The 22,650-nt window shown below is 46.0% G+C and overlaps 1 protein-coding gene across 1 annotated transcript; it reads left to right on the top strand.

Moving 5' to 3' along the window:
- Nucleotides 1-638: 638 nt before the first annotated feature.
- Nucleotides 639-21,493, top strand: si:ch211-194b1.1 (protein Wiz). The gene is made up of 17 exons (XM_038991485.1): nucleotides 639-814; nucleotides 1,460-1,657; nucleotides 1,810-1,993; nucleotides 2,325-2,400; nucleotides 4,195-4,343; nucleotides 4,441-6,093; nucleotides 7,580-8,023; nucleotides 8,200-8,577; nucleotides 11,601-11,720; nucleotides 13,597-14,106; nucleotides 14,204-14,647; nucleotides 14,786-15,277; nucleotides 15,412-15,954; nucleotides 16,162-16,376; nucleotides 17,179-17,470; nucleotides 17,566-17,731; nucleotides 18,048-21,493. Exons 2-17 carry the CDS (start codon nucleotides 1,532-1,534, stop codon nucleotides 18,421-18,423), a joined length of 6,168 nt encoding a protein of 2,055 aa, XP_038847413.1. The 5' UTR covers nucleotides 639-814; nucleotides 1,460-1,531; the 3' UTR covers nucleotides 18,424-21,493.
- The last annotated feature ends 1,157 nt before the right edge of the window (nucleotides 21,494-22,650 follow it).

Genomic DNA, 22,650 nt, shown 5'->3' with positions numbered 1-22,650 from the left:
GGATTAAGTGCCTTGCTCAAGGGCATAGCAACAGATTATTTCACCTTGTCTGTGCTGGTATTTGAACCATCAACGCTCTAACCCTGCCCCTTTGGGCATAATACAAAATTTGATGCAGTTTGTGATATGAGAAATTATATAGTTCAGTAAATGGGCTGAAAGCTAGGTCTTCATAAATCTACATAGTCATAGGTTTAGTACATAATCTGATTGTTGGTCACAGGCAGCTCACTAGTGTCACCTACTGTAAAAAAAAAAATGTTAAAGACACAAACAAAGATTTACACATTTTAGTACACTATTTGTGATATTGTTCTGTTTATCATGTTGAATCATAAATGCCAAAAAATACTAGTGCATAACATCACACACACACATTTTACTTTTCCAGTGCAATGCAATCAACTTGAACTTGACCGCAGAAGTTGAACTTGAACGTTTGCTCTAAACTCTTTTCCGCTGTCCATCACTGCGATCAAGCTATCCGGTGTCAAACTATCAGCATTATACCGTATTGTCAGTGTAGTGGCGCATATAAATTGGAACATGGATTTGAGAGGGATAGCATGACCGCAGTTCTGAATCGACGTCACTCACGTAGCCGTGGCGTGCCTGCAGGCAAATAATATGGAGTCGAGTGTGTGGTCTACAAGCGGATTCATGGAAAAAATGTAGCACCGATGTGACAAAAATATAGCAACACACTCTACATGCATTCATGGACTGAGGATATCCGTAGCTTTGTTCCATATAAAGCATGGAGAACGGTGCGTAAACAACTCCTTTCCTCAGACCACAAGCCAGGCCGTTTTCCGTGAGTACTTAATAACGGGCATTATTACATTATACTTTTTTTCTTCACATATTTATATAATGCTTGCTACATCCATCCACAATGCCCTTGCAGGTATATAGCATTTCCCCCCCACCTTGATGTGTTAGCTACCTGCATTTGCGTTTATTTTTATCTAACACGCGAGACAGGGCCTGAATAAAAGTATACTTTTGTACGTGGCCATTTGGGAAATCTGTTATATTCTCACAATATCACCAGACATTGTGAAAATGGGTCAGACAGTCCCAAAATTGCAGTGGGCTGAACCTGTGACGCCACTGCGCTATGCTTGTTACTATCTCTTGCATTTACGATTTGTCAAATTCATCAAGGTCTTGGTGTGATATTGTGGCTCACTGACAATGCAGCATTTGAAGCAGAATATCAAGTGGCCAACCCAGACCCCCAAATTAGTGATATGATTTTCCAATTACTTTAAATTGGTTGTTTTGTGTGCATCAGAACATATTTTCTGGAGTGCTGCTTATCTCTCTGTTATGACAGTATTACTGAAGTGTACCCCGTGTGTATGTATGTGTGTGTGTGTGTGTGTGTGTGTGTGTGTGTGTGTGTGTGTGTGTGTGTGTGTGTGTGTGTGTGTGTTGTTTGTGTATATGAAAACAGTGGAAGAGAAGACCACACACAATGTAGACTGTAGTGGTCAGTAGTGGGACGCCATACTGTGCTCTGGGGACCATGGAGCTAGAGGGGGACTCTCTTTCCCCCAGGGATTCCTTCACCTCAGTGAGCAGCTATGGGCCACCACCACCATTCTCAACACAGGACACCGCAACACACAACTTCCTAAATCACACCTTACAGGTAAAGATAATCCTTTCATGGTCGACCACCACATTCTGCATTTGCTGAAACATAGGCTTTTACATAAGTGAAAATCACAGACTTCAGAATCAATGTCAGTTGCATTCAGTATGCTGTCTCTTGCTGTGAGATTGTGTCAATGTCATCAACAGGTTCCAGACGAGCTCACCTTCAGTGGGAGCCCATGGTCCAGTGGTGGCAATGGGGACTTTGAGAGGACCGCAGGCCTCCTATCCCAGGTGGAATCAGGGAGGAGTGCACAGAGGAGCATCAGGCCCTCAGCCTTTCCCTCCTCCCTGACCTGGGACTCTGACTCTGAGAAAGAGACACTAGACGGTAGTTACCACACTGGTTTATTACTGAGCTTTGTATGAACACAATATGAATCATTTTATTGAAATTTTAAGTGTGTCCCGTCTATGTCAGTAGTGCAGTTATGGGCTTTCCTAAATGTGATGCTATCAGTTAAACTTGTTGCTATCACCCACAGCTATATTTGTTGACACTTCCGGGAATGTTTCAATGTTCCTCCATCTGCTTGTAGTCAGAACTGTGTCTCTTACTTGGAATGACTACTGTAAATCTTTGCCTGTGAATTTACCTGTGGGTGGCCGACATGTGAAGTGACGTTCCTGTTGTCTGTTTTGTGGGTTGCGCTGTCTGTCAGAGGAGGAGCTACAGCACTTTTCTAACCCTCATGGTCTGGCCGCTCACAGCCCAGGATCCCCCTCCTCTGGACTCAGGTGAGATGGAGGAATAGAAGGGCAGCCAGCAGGAAGATAGTTACAGTTGAAGTCGGAAGGTTACATACACCTTAGCCAAATACATTTGACATTCAATTCTAGTAAAACTTCCCTGTCTTAGGTCAGTTAGGTTCACCACTTTATTTTAAGAATTGGAATGTCAGAATAATAGTAGAGGGAATTATTTATTTCAGCTTTTATGTCTTTCATCACATTCCCAGTGGGTCAGAAGTGTACACACACTCAATTAGTATTTGGTAGCATTGCCTTTAAATTGTTTAACTTGGGTCAAACGTTTCGGGTAGCCTTCCACAAGCTTCCCACAATAAGTTGGGGGAATTTTGGCCCATTCCTCCTGACAGAGCTGGTGTAACTGAATCAGGTTTGTAGGCCTCCTTGCTCGCACACGCTTTTTCAGTTCTGCCCACAAATTTTCTATAGGATTGAGGTCAGGGCTTTGTGATGGCCACTCCAATACCTTGACTTTGTTGTCCTTAAGCCATTCTGCCACAACTTTGGAAGTATGCTTGGGGTCATTGTCCATTTGGAAGACCCATTTGCGACCAAGCTTTAACTTCCTGACTAATGTCTTGAGATGTTGCTTCAATATATCCACATCATTTTATTTCCTCATGAAGCCATCTATTTTGTGAAGTGCACCAGTCCCTCCTGCAGCAAAGCACCCCCACAACATGATGCTGCCACGGTTGGGATGCTGTTCTTCGGCTTGCAAGCCTCCCCCTTTTTCCTCCAAACATAACGATGGTCATTATGGCCAAACAGTTCTATTTTTGTTTCATTAGACCAGAGGACATTTCTCCAAAAAGTACGATCTTTGTCCCCATGTCCAGTTGCAAATCGTAGTCTGGCTTTTTTATGGCGGTTTTGGAGCAGTGGCTTCTTCCTTGCTGAGCGGCCTTTCAGGGTATGTCGATATAGGACTCGTTTTACTGTGGATATAGATACTTTTGTACCTGTTTCCTCCAGCATCTTCACAAGGTCCTTTGCTGTTGTTCTGGGATTGATTTGCACTTTTCGCACCAAAGTACGTTCATCTCTAGGAGACAGAATGCGTCTCCTTCCTGAGCGCTATGACGGCTGCGTGGTCCCATGGTGTTTATACTTGCGTACTATTGTTTGTACAGATGAATATGGTATCTTCAGGCATTTGAAAATTGCTCCCAAGGATGAACCAGACTTGTGGAGGTCTACAATTTTTCTGAGGTCTTGGCTGATTTATTTTGATTTTCCCATGATGTCAAGCAGAGGCACTGAGTTTGAAGGTAGGCTTTGAAATACATCCGCATTGACAATGATGTCAATTAGCCTATCAGAAGCGTCTAAAGCCATGACATAATTTTCTGGAATTTTCCAAGCTGTTTAAAGGCACAGTCAACTTAGTATATGTAAACTTCTGACCCACTGGAATTGTGATACAGTGAATTATAAGTGAAATAATCTGTCTGTAAACAATTGTTGGAAAAATTACTTGTGTCATGCACAAAATAGATGTCCTAACCGACTTTCCAAAACTATAGTTTGTTAACAAGAAATTTGTGGAGAGGTTGAAAAACGAGTTTTAATGACTCCAACCTAAGTGTATGTAATCTTCCGACTTCAACTGTATGTGTGATAGGACACGACACTACAAGGCAGACAGACAGTAAAGCAGAGAGGTCAAATAAAGTGACAATCGGACACACTAACAGGTTAGTTGTCAGATAGACAGATAGGGACTCATTGCTCTTTCTGACCCACTCATACAACTGTCTCTTTCTGTATAATTTTGTCCAGACCTGACAGTGAGGATGACCAAGCACCTGAACAACTGCAGAACTTACCCACTGAGACAAACCTACTCAGCCCTGTGGAGGAGCGGGACCAAGACAAGCCTAACACACACAGAGAGGAGCCAATAAAGGTCCAACCCAGTTCAAAAGAATGTAAGCATGATGGGGAGCAAGGTAAAACACCAGATAACATAGTTATTTCGAAAATAAACTCCTCTCTAATTTCCTTTTGTCTCTTAACCATCCACAGTGGTAGATGACAGAGTCTGGAAAATATCGGAGAAAGCTGAACTGTTTCAGTCCAAAGTGACATCAAAGGAGGGGTGCAAAATTGAGGAGGAAGGAGAGGAAGAGGACCTGACAGGGAAGGACAAGGAACATGAGCTGGATGTGTACACCTTTCCTGGGGACTCAGACACAGAGAGCCCCCCACCAGCACCCTGGGCACACTGCACCTTCATCCAGCGTCGGAAGAAGAAGAGGGCCCTGCTCAGACCCTTCTCTGGCCAGGGCTCCTGGGAACGCACATCAACAGGAGCTGGGAAGAAGGCAAGGGGTGCTTCCTCAAGAGAAAAGAGCTTGGGGCAAGTGAAGGTGAGTGGAGGGGCCTATGACTTTAAGGAGGACTTGGAAAAGGCAACAGAGGATCTGGAGAAGGTAGAAGAGGAAAAAGGTGGTGAAGAAGAAGGAGGAGGAGAGGGAGAGCTTGGTGAAGAGATTTTCACCTGTGTGGAATGTAGCATTTACTTCAAGAAGCAGGTCTACCTGCAGGATCACATGCAAGAGCACAGTCAGAGCAGGCCGGGGGCTGTCAGGAGGGAGCGCGGAGTGAAGGGCGCGCGATTTCGGTGCGTGGAGTGTGGATGGAACCTGTCAAACAGGCTGGCTCTGGCAGACCACCACAGACGACACCAGGAGTCTCGTCAGAAGATCCTGGAGGAGATTGGGAAGCTGAGTGACAGTGGGAAAGGAGAGACTACGCAGGGTGAGCCAGGCAAGGTGACCAAACCTGCAAGCCCAGTCCTAGAACCATTTGTAGCTCCAGTCACAACTCCAGCTCCAGTCCCATTCACAGAGCCAGTCCCAGCTCCATTCACAGAGCCAGATCCAGCTCCATTCACAGAGCCAGTCCCAGTTCCAGTCCGGGCCCCAGTCAAAGCTCGAGCCAAAACCCCAGTCAAAGCAAAGGTCAAAGGCCCAGCCAATCGTCGCTATCTCTGCCTCAAGTGTGACTTCAGTACACGCACCTCACAGGCATTGGCCAACCATGCCAAGACCCACAACAGAAAACCTACTGGTCTGCAGCGAGCCTCTCCGCGCTTTCAGCCAAAGCTCACTCCTATGGAGCTGCCCGTGTCACCTGGATCTGCCTCTGGCCTGACCTCCATCTCTCTCACTTGTGATCAGTGTGCCTTCCAGGCCTCCAGTCAAACTGCTCTGAAGGAGCACCAACACGTGGCTCACCCCGCGCAGACATCCATCTGTGGGGAAGGGCCTGAAGAGATTAACCGTCCAGGGTCCAGAATTGATGCCTCCTCTCCACCATGTTCTGATAAGCTTTCTAAGCCTGTCTCTCCACCAGAGGGCCAAAGCCAGTCAAAGGCCAGTAAGTCTTCCTCTAGTTGGATCTCTGCTATGGAGGACAGTGACACACAGCCCCAACCATCAAACACTACTACAGCTCCCCAGCGTAGAGAGATAGCCTTTAAGACCATCGGGAACAAGAGGGCAAATAGGAGAGGGAAGGCGGGGACAGAACTCCTCCAGCCAAATCCCAGACTGGACAGCGGGCCACCTGAGACCGATGATGCACAAAGCCAGGGCCAGAGCCCCGATATGAACCAAAAAGAGACTGAATCACTTGTTGGATCCAAACCGCTCACCAGGGCTCGATCCCTCCGAGGTGAGACTAAGTTGTAGAACCTATCCCCTCAAGCCTTCTCGAATAGGTTTTGGCCTTTCTAGGGAGTTTTTCCTAGCCACCGTGCTTCTACACCTGCATTGCTTGCTGTTTGGGGTTTTAGGCTGGGTTTCTGTACAGCACTTTGAGATATCAGCTGATGTAAGAAGGGCTATATAAATAAATTTGATTTGATTTGAAAGACGCCAATACCTTAGACTTTCTTTATAGTCTCGCCTATTAAACTGCTCTCATGCTAATTCTGAGACAAACCTTTCACCGTTAATGGTCTGATATACTAGAGCAGTGGTTCCCAACTCCAGTCCTCATGTACCCCTAACAGTACACTTTTTTGTTGTAGCCCCGGACAAAAAACACCTTATAAGGGCCTGATGATTAGTTGACATGTTGAATCAAGTGTGCTTGTCTGGGGCTTCAATACTGTTTGGGGTACTTGTGGACTGGAGTTGGGAACCACTGCACTAGAGAATGGCCACAATATATGCATATCCATAAGCAAAACTCCTGAGGCTACTCCGAATTCCAATTCAATATTTTCTCTCTTTATTTTCAACTTGGACCTGCATAGTTGGGTAACCTGTGATATTTGTCCTTCAATATTGAAATTATATTCACCTAGAATGCATAACTTGTGCTTCATGCATGTGTACTGTTGGACAGTGCTATCAAATAACATCACAAGCCTGCAGATCAGTCACTGGGTTGGCCGTAACTGAAAATGCCCAGCAGTCCCTGCCTGGCCCATAACTGAACCTGGGTTGCCAGTTGCTTCCCCGCCATGCCCTATGGAGGTGCCTGCCACGGCCATGCAGCTGAAACACATTTTCTTAGCTAGCCTGCGGGGGGCAGCAGAGTGCCAGGGGCTGACTGAGGGCCAGCAGGCCCAGCTAAGACACATGCTGTCCCTTGTCCTCAATGAGCCCAACTGCTTTGACCCTCAAACTCTCCTCTCTTACCTTGGCTGTTGGGAGGGAGGCAAGGCGATAGGTGAGTGACAGGCTGAGTTGTGAAGTAGCCACCTGGCATGCAGTGATGCATGGCTCCCCTCACCAAATACAATATAGTCAGCCTTATCTTCCTTGCGCTCTCCCCTAATCAATATAAAGGCTCAGTTGCTAGGTGAATAGATGTCTGTTTCTAATTTCACCCCATTGCATCTTATCACTGTGTTCTTCATGTTACGTCTGTTTGAATGGCCTCTGTAGTGTTTGTTCCATCGCTGTCCTGAAGGGTCTCTGTATATGATGTCTATTCTTGATGTGCCACTATAGCACGTAGTAAATTGATGTGATATAAAGTTATCTCATCTGCTGTTGAAGATTGATTGAGGCAGTTACTGACACAGCAAAAACCCAGCGGCACGTTGGCTCTCCAGGACTGGGATTGAACACTTCTCTATTATAATACTGTGTACTAAATGGCTGTCTCAGCTCAGCCTCATACTATATCCCTTTCCTTCCTGTGCTAGATGACTCCTCTCTAAAACAACAGAGCCTCACAGCCTCATGCTCTACTGAAGGGAAGCCCGTGAAGGAAGAGGAAGAGGACGGGGAGACAAAGGTTGCTTTTGAAAAGAAGAGTAACAAGGTTTTTGCTGCTGAAAATGACGATGATGATGACAACGATGATCATGACGAAGAAGAGGAAGAGGAGAATATCCGGCGTTTCCTAGCGGAGGGCATATCAGATGAGGATTATGAGGAGATTGATGAGGAAACGGGGACACTGAAGAGCGTGGAGAGGAAATGCCCCTACTGCCCTGATCGCTTCCACAACGGCATCGGGCTGGCCAATCACGTGAGGGGCCACCTCAACCGAGTGGGCGTCAGCTACAACGTGCGCCACTTCATATCCCCTGAGGAGGTCAATGCCATTGAGAAGAAGTTCTCCTACCAGAAGAAGAAGAAAAAAGGTATCTGGAATCTTTGTTATTACATTGTTAGGACCTTGTCGGGTGTATGATGCGGTATATTTGTAATAAACTATAATGTAACAACGTAACAAGTATCAGTCAGGGTAGAGGATGTGTACAACTTCCAAGTCGGTTTGTAAACTGCTGACCTTTTATGTGCCCTTCTCTCTCTCCAGTTGCCAACTTTGACCCGGATACGTTCAGTGTGATGCGCTGTGAGTTCTGCAATGCTGGCTTTGACACCCGGGCTGGTCTGTCCAGCCACGCCAGGGCGCACCTGCGGGACTTTGGGATTACTAACTGGGAGGTGACTGTCTCGCCCATCCATATCCTCCGGGAGCTCTTCTCCAGCCGCCCAGACCTGGTCCTCCCCACAGCCCCCCCACGCAGCCCAGCCTCAGACGAGGAGGAGGAGGAAGACCTGGAGACGGAGGAGGAAGAACCAGGGGGAGGGGAGGGGAGTGAAGAGGCAACAGGTGCTACAGTCTCCAACCTACTGCCATCGTCGCCTTCTCAGCCTTGGGAGAAAGACCACAGCGTTGGTGAGCCTGAAGGTGTGTGTGTACCTGGTGTGTATACTGTAGGATGCCTTTTTGAGCTGGCATTGTGGTTTATGAATACAACACGCTGTGGTCTGACTGTGTTATAGGTTGTTGGTAGATTACATGATGGTTGATCAGCGTGAATAAGACTTCCAAAGAAATGTCTCAGTGCTCAATGTGGTAACTCAACGGTAACTACAGTGGCAATGCAATGCACAAGGGATATTGAATGATGAAAACGATTCTGTGCAATAGTTTTGCAACTATTTTGTATTATAGAACTACTCTCCTGATGTGGCACTTTGCCTGTTGGTGTTGTAACATCAGTCCCTAGTTGTGAGACTTGTGTGATGTAGCAGATTTCTTGTCTATGATGAACTGCAGTATTTGGGACAAAGTGTTACTGTAAATCAAGCATATTAGAGGGAGATGTGGTGCTCAGCGCGTTTGTCCCAGCCTCTGCTCGATTGGTCACGCCTTAGTTTAGCGGTGCATGTGTATGGGGGCAAAATGGCTGCTTCCACCTCCCTGCAGACACAAACAATAGCGGAAAAACTGTCTGGCTTTAGCTGCTTGGAGTCCGATGCACCGCAGCTACTGACCGGTGAGTACCACGCACCGTAACGCCCGTGCCCTTTAATCATTAATCGGCTTCATTGTTGCACGTCGCGTCGTAGCCCGTATTGTTTGCTGTACGTCAAAATTGTTTCAAGACACATTATCCGTCAAAAAAATGTAATAATATTAGACCATTTAAAATCACTGTCGCGCGCTAAAGGTGAGATAGACAAAGTCAAGGCATTGGCTACAAATGTGTCATTCTTGTCATTGTTCGAGTTGCTTGTATCACTGTAGCTACGCGCGCAGGAATGTGTTTTGCAACATTTGATGCGGACTGTCATTTTCTGTGTGATATATTTTGTGCGTCTCGGATGACGTTCACTATTTCCAATACTGCAGGATTTCTAAAATTACCTACAGTTCCCAAATCCTCGCCATTTTACTTTCCTTTGATTTCTTGAATGTGGTCGCTCTGGTGTCATTCTTTATGAATGCATTGCTTCATGCTTATAATACAGGAATAACGGACTACAAATCTGTAATCGTATCAAAACTTATTTAGATCTTAAAAATACATTTAAGTGTCACTTTATTAAGTGTCGGGTTACTTGATGTTACTGTAGGCCTACTACTGCTATATAATGAAAACTGAAGTCCGGATTTTGTAACTTTGTTACTTTTAATAGTTTTATCAAATCAGGGTATCATTTTGCTGCAGTGATCACATTTTTGATGCTGCAAATAAAGCGAGAAAAATCAAAGGTGTCATTTGCTCTGCGAGCACCCTGAGACGAGATCAACTGACAAGCGCAGAGCCGCCCACCAGACAAAAAGCATTGTCTACTCACGTCGCTTATGATTTACCGTTTTGTCGCAGAAAATGGTAGTTTTGTCCCAGAAATACACCATCGCAATGAAAGGCATGTGTCTGTTACGAAATGTACAACAGCAAGAAAACGAACAGCGTTTTGCCATTATCACAGGTCTACACACTTGAAGAAGGGATTTATTAGACAGACTATGTTTGAAGCGCCAATAATTGTTGAGCGCTGCAAATTGCAGTTATTTTAATGAATATCGTATTATTATTATTATTAGCTGCTCCATTGTAAAGGTTTTATGTATTTTTTGTTATTCATACAGAAACATAATACATTGTATTATTTAAAAACTATTTAATTTGCCTATGCATACACTATATATACAAAGTATGTGGACACCCCTTCAAGTTAGTGAATTCGGTTATTACAGCCACACCCATGTCTGACAGGTGTATAAAACCAGCACACAGCCATGCAATCCCCCTACAAACATTGGCATTAGAATGGCCTTACTGAAGAGCGCAGTGACTTTCAACGTGGCACCGTCATAGGATGCCACCTTTCCAACAAGTCAGTTCGTCAAATTTCTGCCCTGCTGGAGCTGCCCCGGTCAACTGTAAGTGCTGTTATTGGGAAGTGGAAACGTCTAGGAGCAACAACGGCTCAGCCATGAAGTGGTAGGCCACACAAGCTACTGAACGGGGCCGCCAAATACTGAAGCGCGTAGCGCATAAAAAATGTCTGTCCTCGATTGCAACTCTCACTACCAAGTTCCAAACTGCCTCTGGAAGCAATGTCAGCACAAGAACTGTTCGTCGGGAGCTTCATGAAATGGGTTTCCATGGCCGAGTAGCCGCACACACGCCTAAGATCACCATGCATAATGCCAATCATTGGCTGGAGTGTTGTAAAGCTCGCTGCATTGGAGGAGTGGAAACGCATTCTCTGGAGTAATGAATCACGCTCCACCATCTGGCAGTCCGACAAGCGAATCTGGACTTGGTCGATTCCAGGAGAACGCTACCTGCCCCAGTGCATAGTGCCAACTGTACAGTTTGGTGGAGGAGGAATAATGGTCTGGGGCTGTTTTTCATTGTTCAGTCTAGACCCCTTAGTTCCAGTGAAGGGAAATCTTAACGCTACAGCATACAATGACATTCTAGACAATTCTGTGCTTCCAACTTTGTGGCAACAGTTAGGGTAAAGGCCCTTTCCTGTTTCAGCATGACAATACTCCCGTTCACAAAGCGAGGGCCATACAGAAATGGTTTGTCGAGATCGGTGTGGAAGAACTTGACTGGCCTGCACAGAGCCCTGACATCAACTCCATCAAGCACCTTTGCCAAATAATTAGTCCCCACAGCAATGTTCCAACATCTAGTGGAAAGCTTTCCCAGAAGAGTGGAGGCTGTTATATCAGCAAAGGGGGGACCAACTCCATATTAATGCCCATGATTTTGGAATGAGATCTTTGACGAGCAGGTGTCCACATACCTTTCGTCATGTTGTGTATTTTCATGCATTACTAGTTACCAAAATTAGTACTTATGTAATTTTCCTGGTGACATTAGGCTCCATGTTTAATTCACATCCTCCCAGGTTAATGACTCTTTAATTAATGACTCATTCATTTGGTTGTGTATTGTGTTTCAGGCGGGGAGGAGGAAGAGCAGATGCCAGCACTGGACAGCTTGACCTCCAGCCCAGGGAGGAAGGGTCTGTTTTCCCTGGACCCAGAGAGCCCCTCCCCGAGGGATGAAGCTGACATCAAGGGTGAGACTGAACAACATGGGGCAAGATGAGATGAGACATAAAGCTCCCCTGGGATCTGGAGGCTTTGTTAGGTGGCAGACAGATGTGGCTGAGGTTACCACAGCCCCTAGCTGAGAATTTTCAACCACGATATGTACATCACGTCTCAATGGAGTTGAGTGGCGATTAGTTTTGTCGGGGTGTACCTACATGGAGTCGATATCAGACAATACAAATTGCAATTCTTTAATGCGTACCTTGTACCTATGTTTGTTCTGTGTAAAGGCGTTCTTTTATTTGGGTGCTGAATTCCATAGTTTATGATTAAAACTTAATTCGATATCCTTATTCGGACGGGATTAGTTTTATTGGGGGAGGTCGGGTAATGTAATTTTACGCACAAACACAAAACACCACATCCATCATTTTAGTCCCGTCCGAATTTGCAATGTCAGTCAGTTTTACATGGCAGGAGAGTAACAATTCCAGCCAGATTAACCTAATGTTTTTTGGCAAACTCCAAGGTCTTCTGATAATGCTAGTCCTGTGCGTAACGACATCACTGTGTTTTTCAAGACATTACAAGAGTTTGACAGGTGCTGAGCACAGTTTTAGCAAGGAAACAAGAACTGATTTGATGAATTGATGCTTAAACAAAGTGCTACGCATATATTTTATATGAATGGCTTAAATTGATCAAGTTTCACAGTGAATACTTTTGCTTATAGGCTATGTTTTGTGCCAATGAATTGAAGTTGAACATTGCCAAATGCGTCAGTTTAATTAAATGTGCAATAAAAAAATATTGTGCCTAGGCCTATTTAATTCAACCGTGGCTGTTGATGTAGGCAATAGATTGCAAACAGGGCATCCCTGATTCCCCACTGAGCTAACTTTTTTGGAATTGGCAAGTTCACTTTCTCATCCATAAATGCATCTCAAGTGCAAGAGCACTGTTCAACAGCTCACGTCAGCAGGATGGGAGGCCTTTTCATTAGGACAGTCTACCGTCAATCCCTAAAATAATGATTATGATCACACTTCCGCAATTTAAACATTATGGGGACACCTTTACATTTGGCCGCCAAGCATGAGTTATCAGTGTAGCCTTTATCGTCTAGACATGATGTTGACATATCTTCACGCTTAGAATAAAACCCTCCAGGCTTCCGTCATAGTCAATTGAATGAAAACAAATGAAGAATTAAAGGCGGCAAGTTGTTAAAACGTATACCGTGCCAATTGTCCTCTGGAATAATTCAAATGCTGGGGTATTAATTACATAACCAGCGTCTCTGCGAATACTAGTCCCGTCCGAATAGGGCTATAATGTGACCTTTGTCAAATTGTGCTGCATAATTCACTGTTTTCCAATGGAGTATGAAGTTAGCGACTTCAAACATGCACTGCCACTCGATACTTAAAAATATATACTTTTTTAAACACTTACTGTGTACCTATGCTTGTCCAGATTGTTGTACAGCTGTCCGAGGGAGTTGTATCCATAGTTTTTGATGACAATTGCATTCTATGCATCTCCTGCCAAAACAAAAACAATCGTCCTTCAACGATGGGGCTGTAACGTCTTCATTAGCAAACAACGGCGTAGGTCACGAAAAAATGCTGTTTGTATCAAAAACTACGGATTGCAGCAAACTCAATGCCACTCAACTCCATTGTATCATGGAGTTGAGAATTCTCAGCTACACAGCCTCCTGCTCTTTTTGTCACCATCCGTTAATTCAAGTGCTATAAATGATGTAATAATACACACACCAGTGCTGAACTATGACTGAAATAAAATGTGCACAGGGACATTTTTCCATATTCTGTGTATTTTGCTGTGTGCTGGTCAGCTGCATCTCTTCCCCTCTCACTGTTGTCCTCTCTATTATAGTGTCCAACCTGTTAAAGTGTGAGGTGTGCAGTGCCCCCTTCGAGACGAGGCGGGGCCTATCTAGTCACGCCCGTTCCCACCTGCGCCAGCTGGGCATCGGCATGTCGGAGAGCAGCGGGGCACCCATTGACCTCCTCTACCAGATCACCAAGGAGCGCGGTCTGGATGGGCACTTCCCCCCTCCCCTCCCCCGGCCCCCCGTCGCCAAGAAGCCCCTTCAAGTCCTGCCAACCCCACGGAAAGAGGAGAGATTTCAAGACACAGACATGGACGAGAAACCCATCCCTCTCTTCATCCCCTCCCCTGTGGCCTCCCCTCCCCCCTCCTCCCTCATCAGGGCCTGCTCCCCTTCTCCTGTGGTGAGGAAGGCCCCCATCTCTTCTCTGCTGCCTGTGTCCTCCCCCCTGCGCTGTCTGGACCATAAGCCTGTAGGGGTGAAGAGCACCACCTCTAACCTCTCTGCCAAACCCTTCTGGGCTCCACAAGAGACAGATGCCCCACTCAACCTCAGTAAGTGTGTCATTCATCCCCAACTGATTAATGCACAGGTTGTAAAGGTTTCTGAAGTAAAACATTTCCTTATACCCCATTTTCCTCATCTGTGCAGCATTGGAGGTGGACCCCAATAAGGACATAGTGTGCCAGCTGTGTGGCGCCTGGTTCGAGACGCGGAAGGGCCTGTCCAGCCATGCCCGAGCCCACTTGCGTCACTTTGGGGTGGAGTACTCAGAGTCCAAAGGTTCCCCCATAGACCTCCTCAACCAGCTCATTCACACTGATGACTTCAAGCACAGAGCCAGCGCCCTGCAGCCTGAGGGGCCCCAAGGGCTCAGGGGCCTCACAGCCAGCCTCTCCTCCCCCAAACGCTCCCTCCTCACCACCTCCTCCACACCTCTCCTCTACAAGGTCACTACGATGGGGGGTGGATCTGGGTCCAAAGCTACCTCTTCCTCAGCTTCCTCAATGTTTGGCCCGCCCTCCAAACGTCCCAAGTCCTCCAAATTACAGGTCTTCCGTTTGAGTGGCGGGGAACTCACGCCCATCCCCCACAGTGAGTGTTTGTCATATGATGGAAACTAAACTCATTCTCCATTCAATGCAATACAGCATCAGTGGCTTGTTGATGTACAGTTTCTTGAGGTGCTTATTTTAAGTTGATCTTCATCTCTACTCTCCATCTCTCCTGCAGGTGAACCAGTGAAGGAGATCGGCTGTGAGTTCTGTGGGGAATACTTTGAAAACCGTAAAGGCCTCTCCAGTCATGCGCGTTCCCACCTGCGCCAGATGGGCATCACAGAGTGGACAGTCAACGGTTCCCCCATAGACACCCTGCGAGAGCTGATCACACGTCGAGGTCTACCATGCGCCCTGCCCCTCAAGCCCCTAAAATCTCCCCCTCCATCCCCCGGACCCCCTCGCTCCCCCTTGTCCTCCTCTGCCTCGCCCAGCCTCCTGAGTCGCCTCCCTTTTGCCTTCGCCCACCCACCCAGCCACCAGTCCACAGTGCGTAAGATGGGCTCAGCTCCACCGGCCTCCCCTAGCCTGATAGTCAAGCTGAAGCCTGAGCCTATGCAGCTGGAAGTCACCATGCCAGGAGCGGTGGGGGGAGCAACGGGATACTCCTCTGAGCCACTGAATTGCAGCTGGAGCAGCTCCGACAATATGCTCCCTCTTAACTTGGGTGAGTCCAAGTTGAAAGACCATCTTGCAATTATTAAGGTGATATCCATACTGAAGTGATGCCTTTTTGTTATTCTCTACTGTCTCTTTTTCCATCTCTCTGTCTCCTCCCCCCTCCCTTTGTTCCTCCTACAGTCACAGCCCATGAAGTAGAGCCCACTCGGGACATCCGCTGTGAGTTCTGTGGGGAGTACTTTGAGAACCGTAAAGGTCTCTCTAGTCACGCCCGTTCCCACCTGCGCCAGATGGGCATCACAGAGTGGACAGTCAACGGCTCCCCCATAGACACCCTGAGAGAACTCATGCACAAGAATGGGGGCACCTCGTCCCCAGCCCCGGGGCTGAAGAAGGAGACCAGCCAGGGGTCCAGCCCCACCTGGGAAGGCCTGGTGGGGGGCCTGGGTTACCAGTCGCCCAAGTTCTCCCGCAAATCCCCCCTCACCCTGCTGCACTCTGGCTCCCGGCTTCATAAGCACGGCCTGGGGGCGGTGGGCCTCTCCTCCACCCCTCCCGCCGGGAAGTTTTTTGCGGTGTCCCTGCTGGGTAAGAGACCCATGTCGGAGGAGGGCCGTCCAGTTGAGAGGTCACCATCCCACCCCCAGTCCTTTTCGCCCCTGCCACATGACCTCTCCATCAAAGGGAAGTCCTCTCCAGACAAGAATGCGGTAGGGCACCTGGGTAAGCCATGACCTTACTAAAGATCCTCAGAAGAGTTGCAGTCATCCTTTAACTTGCTGACTGTCGTTTAGTACATACTCATTGCATTTAGCAGAGAATGACACATATGTTATGTTATATACATTTCATTTTATGAAACATGAATCAACTTAAGCCCAGCTCTGACTGACAACACCCCTCCTTTGTCTTCTCTCACCCCCTCCCCAGATGCCAGCTGTGAGCTGTGTGGGTTCTACTTTGAGAACCGCAAGGCGCTGGCTAGCCACGCGCGGGCCCACCTGCGGCAGTTTGGCGTGACAGAGTGGTGTGTGAACGGTTCGCCCATCGAGACGCTGAGTGCCTGGATGCGCAGCCGGCCCCACAAGGTGGTGGAGATGCACCGCAGCTACATGCAGGGCTCCAGCCGCTCCACCTCCAAGAAGGTCAGGGAGCAATTCATTTATTTAGTAGTTTATCTAATGGTGAGAGATGATAGTAAAAGGACTATGTTACTCACAATACTTGCAGTGAGATTTATCTCGAAAGTTCTATTTTTCCAATGTCCATGCGAAGGCAGCAATTATTTATATCGACTTAGAGTTAACAGTGTGACATCGTGCACACAATGCACAATCAAGCTGCAATATTGCAAAGTCGTTTTTTATTAGTGCCGACCTCGTCCATTTAAGTTGTGGGTTTCGGACCGCTATGAGGGCTGTCGGCACACTGTTAGGGCTGTTTAGAGCATTGACATGACAACCCATATCATTAAAGGTCAGGTGAATTGTTTACCATAATGCTTTAGCTCTCTCAAACTAACAACACCTGCCAGGAGATAAGCTTTTAAAGGTAAAAAGATGGAATTGGCCTCAGCCTCCACCAGCCATTTTGTGATTTAAATGCCTCACTCAGATCTGCTATCATGTAGCTCCAACACAAACATTCTCATATCAGCATATTTCCCCTGTGGGGGACACAACAGGGTTAGGTATTGACTTAATAGTTGCTATAGTAACCAGAGCACCGGGTGACATAGATTCTTCATCTTCAGATGAATTATGTTCTAGAAAATAGACTTGTCCATCCCTCCTGAATTAGCATTGTGTATTTGTGTCACCATTACTCCCTCTGTGATGAGTTGACACACATAAAGATTAGAAGTTTACTCTGTCATATCCTTCTATTAGAGTACATTGAGACAGCTATTTTAATGAGAAGCACTCATCCCTCTCCTTTATGTTGCAGAAAAGCAGCTCGTCTCTCTCCCCATCGTCCGACTCTGACCTCCTCCCCCCCATGCCCTCCCAGAAGCATTCCTCCTCCTCCCAGTGGGCGGCTCTGGGGCTGGCCCAGGCCAGACGGGTAGGCCGGGAGCTCACCCTGGCATCACCCCGGGCAGCAGAGGGTGATGCAGGTCTCACTCCCCCCTCCCGACCCAGCCACAGCAGTCACAGTCCCAGCCCCGCCCGACTCTCCAACACCCTCCCTCCCCACACACAGGTGGCCCGCAGCGAGCTCAACGTGCGCCTGCCCAGAGGTGAGTGTGACACACAAACACACACAACTATTCGCCATACACACATACCTGTCCATCTCATGCTCAGCCTGGTGTTCTCTCCTCCTCATGTCCAGGCTTTGAGCGGCGACCTCTTAAACACCCCTCAAACTCAGAGGGAGGAGAGAGGGACAGTGGCACCCCCAAGCCCCCTCGCACCGGCACCATTCCTGCCCTGGTGCCCAAACCCCCTTCCTCCCCCCTGGTCAAAGTGGTGGGAAAGATCTACTCCCTCAGGTGCCGGTGAGTTTCTCTGGGGAACTGTGCAGTAGTGAACTCATCGGCTCATCTCAAAGTATGCCATATTCCCAATATAGTGCACTCCTTTATAGCCCTGGTCAGAAGTTATGCTCTATTTTGGAAATAGGGAGGCACTTGAGATTTGGAAGTTGTGTGAATGAGTGCTTTTAGTCTGTAAAATAACATTCACGATAATTATAATCTGTTGATTTATTAAAGCAACATTTTTTAAATGATCCATGTACCGTTCCTGTTTACCTGCTGTGGTTGTATGATGACTCTGTGTGAGTACAGTGTGCTCTCTGCCTCTCTCCGCCAGGTTCTGTGAGGTGGAGTTCCAGGGTCCTCTCTCTGTGCAGGAGGACTGGATCCGCCACCTCCAGCAGCATATCCTCAACCTCAACTACAACAAGCCTTCTCCCTCTGCCACGGACCCCCCAGCCCAAGACCACAACCCAACCTCAACTTCAGTCCCAGCCACTACCTCCAGCTTCACCACAACTCCTGCCCCCACCTCAACCCCACCCTCCATCCACACCCACACCACAGCTCCTACTGTTCTCCCTCCTTGCAGCCCCTCTCCTCCCCCAATGGCTGAGTCTGCTCCAATTGTCACTGCCATTCCAATGGCAACAGCCTCAGCAGAGTCCACCCTCACCCCAATCCTGATCCCCATCCCCACCCCGTCATTGTAACCCCCAGGTCCATAACAATCCACACATTCTTCTAACCATTTTGTTCTGCCACGTCTTTGCCATGCCTTTTTTCCATCCACTTGTTCCTTCGGCCTCACCACTGGGAACCTGTTGTTGAAGTGTTTTAAAGAGAAGCTTTCCCCCGACGAGCTCTCTCATTCCCCAGCCTCTCCTAGGAAGCTCTGCAGATGGTTACAAAGCCCCATTGCCATGGGAACCCAAGCTCTCCTGACCAGAGTGGGTGATTGCAACTGTCTAGGGCTTTGGAGTCTGCTGTTTCTTCTTTGTTTGGACTTGTTTGAGCTGAATGTTCAGTTTGTAACGTGGACAGTTACACTTCCTGCCGCTCAGTGGTTAACCGAGAGGTTAACTTAAACCATATTGAACTTTTACCTATCTCCCTGCTCTAAACAGTGCTTTACAAAGACCTGATAGGCTCCGCCCATTTATATTTGAAGCACTTAAGAGGAGCACACTCATGCCTCCTGCTTTACTTCCCTCAACAACATTTTAAAAGGAGTTTAAATAATGTTTTGTATTCATGCTTAGTCTATGGTACAGACTTAAAAAGCCCATTTACACGTCATTTTGATAAGGCAATTTTAATGTAGACAATGTCACCTAGCACTTAACTAAAATGCCCCATTGATTAGGGCAGTGATGATGAGGAAAAGGCCCCTTTGAGAGAAAAGGAAGGACCCTGTAGAGGAAGCAGCACCTTGAAGGGACGTCCCATTCACCTTAGTGTTAGGCTGACAGGTGCAGTCACACAGTAACTCTTAATGTTTTCTGAATGTAGTTAAAGGGATAGTTCACCCAAATTACATATTGGTTTCCTTAACCTGTAAGCAGTCTATGGACAAGGTACCACAGAAATCCATGCTGTGGTTTAGTTTCATTGGCACCCTTTCCAAATGTTGTGGCACAAATCCCATTTAAGTCATGGGTACAAGATATTAGCATTTTTCAAACATCATGTCCAAATCATTCGGAAAGTGTCTAAAATTGATTGTAAAGCACAACAAAGTCACTTATATATAAATGCTGATATCGGTCCCATGGGATTTGTGCCACAAATGCTAAAACGTTAGCATTTGAAAACAGTGGCAGGGAAACTAAACCAAAGCATGGATTGCTGTCATACCTTATCTATAGACTGTTTACAGGGTAAGGAAACCAATGTGTAATTTTGTAATTTGGGTGAACTATCCCTTTTAATGCACTTATTCTTTGAGATGACTGTGCCATATTAAATTAGACTGGTCATTATGTTATTCCATAGTTTGATGTCCCCAACACTGTTTAGCTAATGGCATTTAAGCTCTTGATGAAACTCATCTATTCTTTAGATGAAAGGGTCCATAGAAGTGTTGAAGGTCATTATTTCAAGTTTCAATGTGGACACACATACAAATGTTGCCATTTCTTTCTTGCCTTGTCAATGAAACCCAAAACCTTGGTTGTTATTTATTATACATTTGAATGTGGTGAACTAGTTTGTTTTTAGCCTCAATTAGAACATTGGAATGTTTGAAATTAGGTCAGTGACACTTTTATCTAAGTGCATAAGCTATGTGTGTTTGTGTGTGTGTGTGTGTGTGTGTGTGTGTGTGTGTGTGTGTGTGTGTGTGTGTGTGTGTGTGTGTGTGTGTGTGTGTGTGTTTTTTTTTGCACAAGATGTGTATGTCTTTCAATGACTTTTAAATGCTAGACAGAGGTCAACCGTAGCCAACACACAGGACCTCTCCGTAGCTAAAATCTAGCTAATCATGGGATCTGGTCAATTATTTAGTCTGATCAGGACTTGACTGCATCCGCCATTCTCCTAAGGATGTGCCAAAGAGTGTGTTTACTCCCTGGTCTCGCCTCTGTAAGCTGTTTACATGGGACCTGTTCATAGGGAGGAGCTCTGCACAGCTACGGAGCAACCAAGGCTCCTCATTGGACGAGGGACATGTATCGGTGTACATCTGGATCCAGTGTCTCCCAGTATGTGAACCACAGAGTTGACTGACTGTTGCAGTGACATACATAAGCGGCCTTGGCTTCATGGAACTGTTACACTACTGCATTATTGCACCCAGTACACGGACGCCCACAGAGGTTGCTATCTGTCAGAGCTCTGTGAAGTATTGGTGCCCTTAAATCCAGACGCATTACGTATGGCCTCTGGTGGAACAGCTTCTAAATTGGGGCGACGCTGTCGCTCCAGCGTGTCTTCACATTGCTTCAGGTAAGTGTTTATATTGCCTGCCAAGTAAAGCAATAACTGAAGAGTCTATACGGAAATTAACTTTTCAAGTTTGTTCAAGCATTAAACTATGTTGAAAACATGACTGTTTGACCCTAACAATCCCCATACCTTTTATGGAATATAGATACGTATATATAACTACATGTACTTATGAAACTGTTGATGCTATTAGAGCTATTAACAGTTCTATTAACAGCTAGTTACAAAACAAATGGATCTTGATTCCTTTTATCGTGATTTAATTTCAACCTTCTATGACATGTCTTTTTATTGCTCTGTGCATTTCTGTATTTGCAGTCCAGGAGGTGAAACCTTGATGAGTATTTTTTATTTTCTTTGTTAGCTAGTTTCTCTAAGCTGAACATTGGTGCTCATGAGAATGGGATGGTGAGGATGGGGAGTGACTGAAGACAGGAGAAAATTTGTGATTGTTGTGTCCTAAGATCAGAGGACTCTAAATACTTCAGTCTTTAAAGGGGACCACTTTTGCACGTTCAGATTTTTTTCCACCAGTGAGTGTTCACATCGTGATAGGGTTAGCCTCTGGCAGGTTTGTGACTGTGTTACCGTGTAAGATGAGTTTCCGCTGGTGTTACAACTAAGTCCCCTTTAAGATTGCCTGTGTGTACCCCTCAGCTGGTATGACTGGCTGCAGAGGGTTGGTGTGTGTGAGAATGAGTGTGTGAGTGCCTGTGGAGAGCTAAGACCATGATCTGATGATGATAATAAAAATATTAAAGAATTGTACTGTACACAAAGGATTGAGGTTCATGTGAATCAGCTCCTGAACAAACATTAAATGTGATTTCAAACTCAGCCACTTTTGAATTGAGTCTTCTTAAATGCTTGATCATGTTAATTTAATGTCTGTCCTACAAAAATGCTTCAAAGGGAATGATGTTGGATAACACTTTACTAACATGTATTGGGCCAGCAGGAGGAGCTAGAAGACAGGTTCTGTACTCCATAGTCATCCTGAAGAGGCTCTCTGTTGAATATCAAGAAGTTGCTTTTACAATACAAGATCAACAGAACAGAACAGAAAGAACATCCAATACAGAAACTATTATAAAATAGGTCAAGAAAGAAAATGTTATGTATTGTGACACATTTATCAGGCTTGACTACCCCAATTTATTATGCTGAGATTCTGCACAACTGTCATAATCAATCGGGGGGGAATTATGTGGAATTAAGTATTTAAAAGACAACAAAACATTAGTGAACTAATTCTTGCTTCCTGAAACCCAGGAAGCCACTTCCTAGATCAATTCCTATTAACCTACATTGTGACCCAATGTCTTCAAATCAATGAGCTAATGTAGCTAGCTAATCAATGAGGTGAATAATGAGTTACAATAGAATGACTGTACAATTGTTGAAAGCACTTAAATTGGCTTTGACTGCAAATCCATCTTAATTGGACACAATAAAAGTAGAAACCAAAAACCAGCAGTATCACGGCTCAGGCTAAGACCCAGATGCAGACACAGGAGGCGGATAGTACAGTCGTGGCCAAAAGTTTTGAGAATTACACAAATATTAATTTCCACAAAGTTTGCTGCTTCAGTGTCTTTAGATATTTTTGTCAGATGTTACTATGGAATACTGAAGTATCATTACAAGCATTTCATAAATGTCAAAGGCTTTTATTGACAATTACATGAAGTTGATGCAAAGAGTCAATATTTGCAGTGTTGACCCTTCTTTTTCAAGACCTCTGAAATCCGCCCTGGCATGCTGTCAATTAACTTCTGGGCCACATCCTGACTGATGGCAGCCCATTCTTGCATAATCAATGCTTGGAGTTTGTCAGAATTTGTGGGTTTTTGTTTGCACCCGTCTCTTGAGGATTGACCACAAATTCTCAATGGGATTAAGGTCTGGGGAGTTTCCTGGCCATGGACCCAAAATATCGATGTTTTGTTCCCCGAGCCACTTAGTTATCACTTTTGCCTTATGGCAAGGTGCTC

This window comes from Salvelinus namaycush, chromosome 4 (assembly GCF_016432855.1).
Source record: "Salvelinus namaycush isolate Seneca chromosome 4, SaNama_1.0, whole genome shotgun sequence".
NCBI classification, from domain to species: domain Eukaryota; kingdom Metazoa; phylum Chordata; class Actinopteri; order Salmoniformes; family Salmonidae; genus Salvelinus; species Salvelinus namaycush.
This window is presented reverse-complemented; position numbering and strand designations above follow the sequence as displayed.

Excerpts from the sequence above, each read along its gene's own strand:
- si:ch211-194b1.1 (XM_038991485.1), top strand. The coding sequence starts at position 1,532 with ATGGAGCTAGAGGGGGACTCTCTTTCCCCCAGGGATTCCTTCACCTCA. Across the intron at positions 1,994-2,324 it reads TGAGAAAGAGACACTAGACG|AGGAGGAGCTACAGCACTTT; the intron begins GTAGTTACCACA and ends GCTGTCTGTCAG. Across the intron at positions 11,721-13,596 it reads GGATGAAGCTGACATCAAGG|TGTCCAACCTGTTAAAGTGT; the intron begins GTGAGACTGAAC and ends TCTCTATTATAG.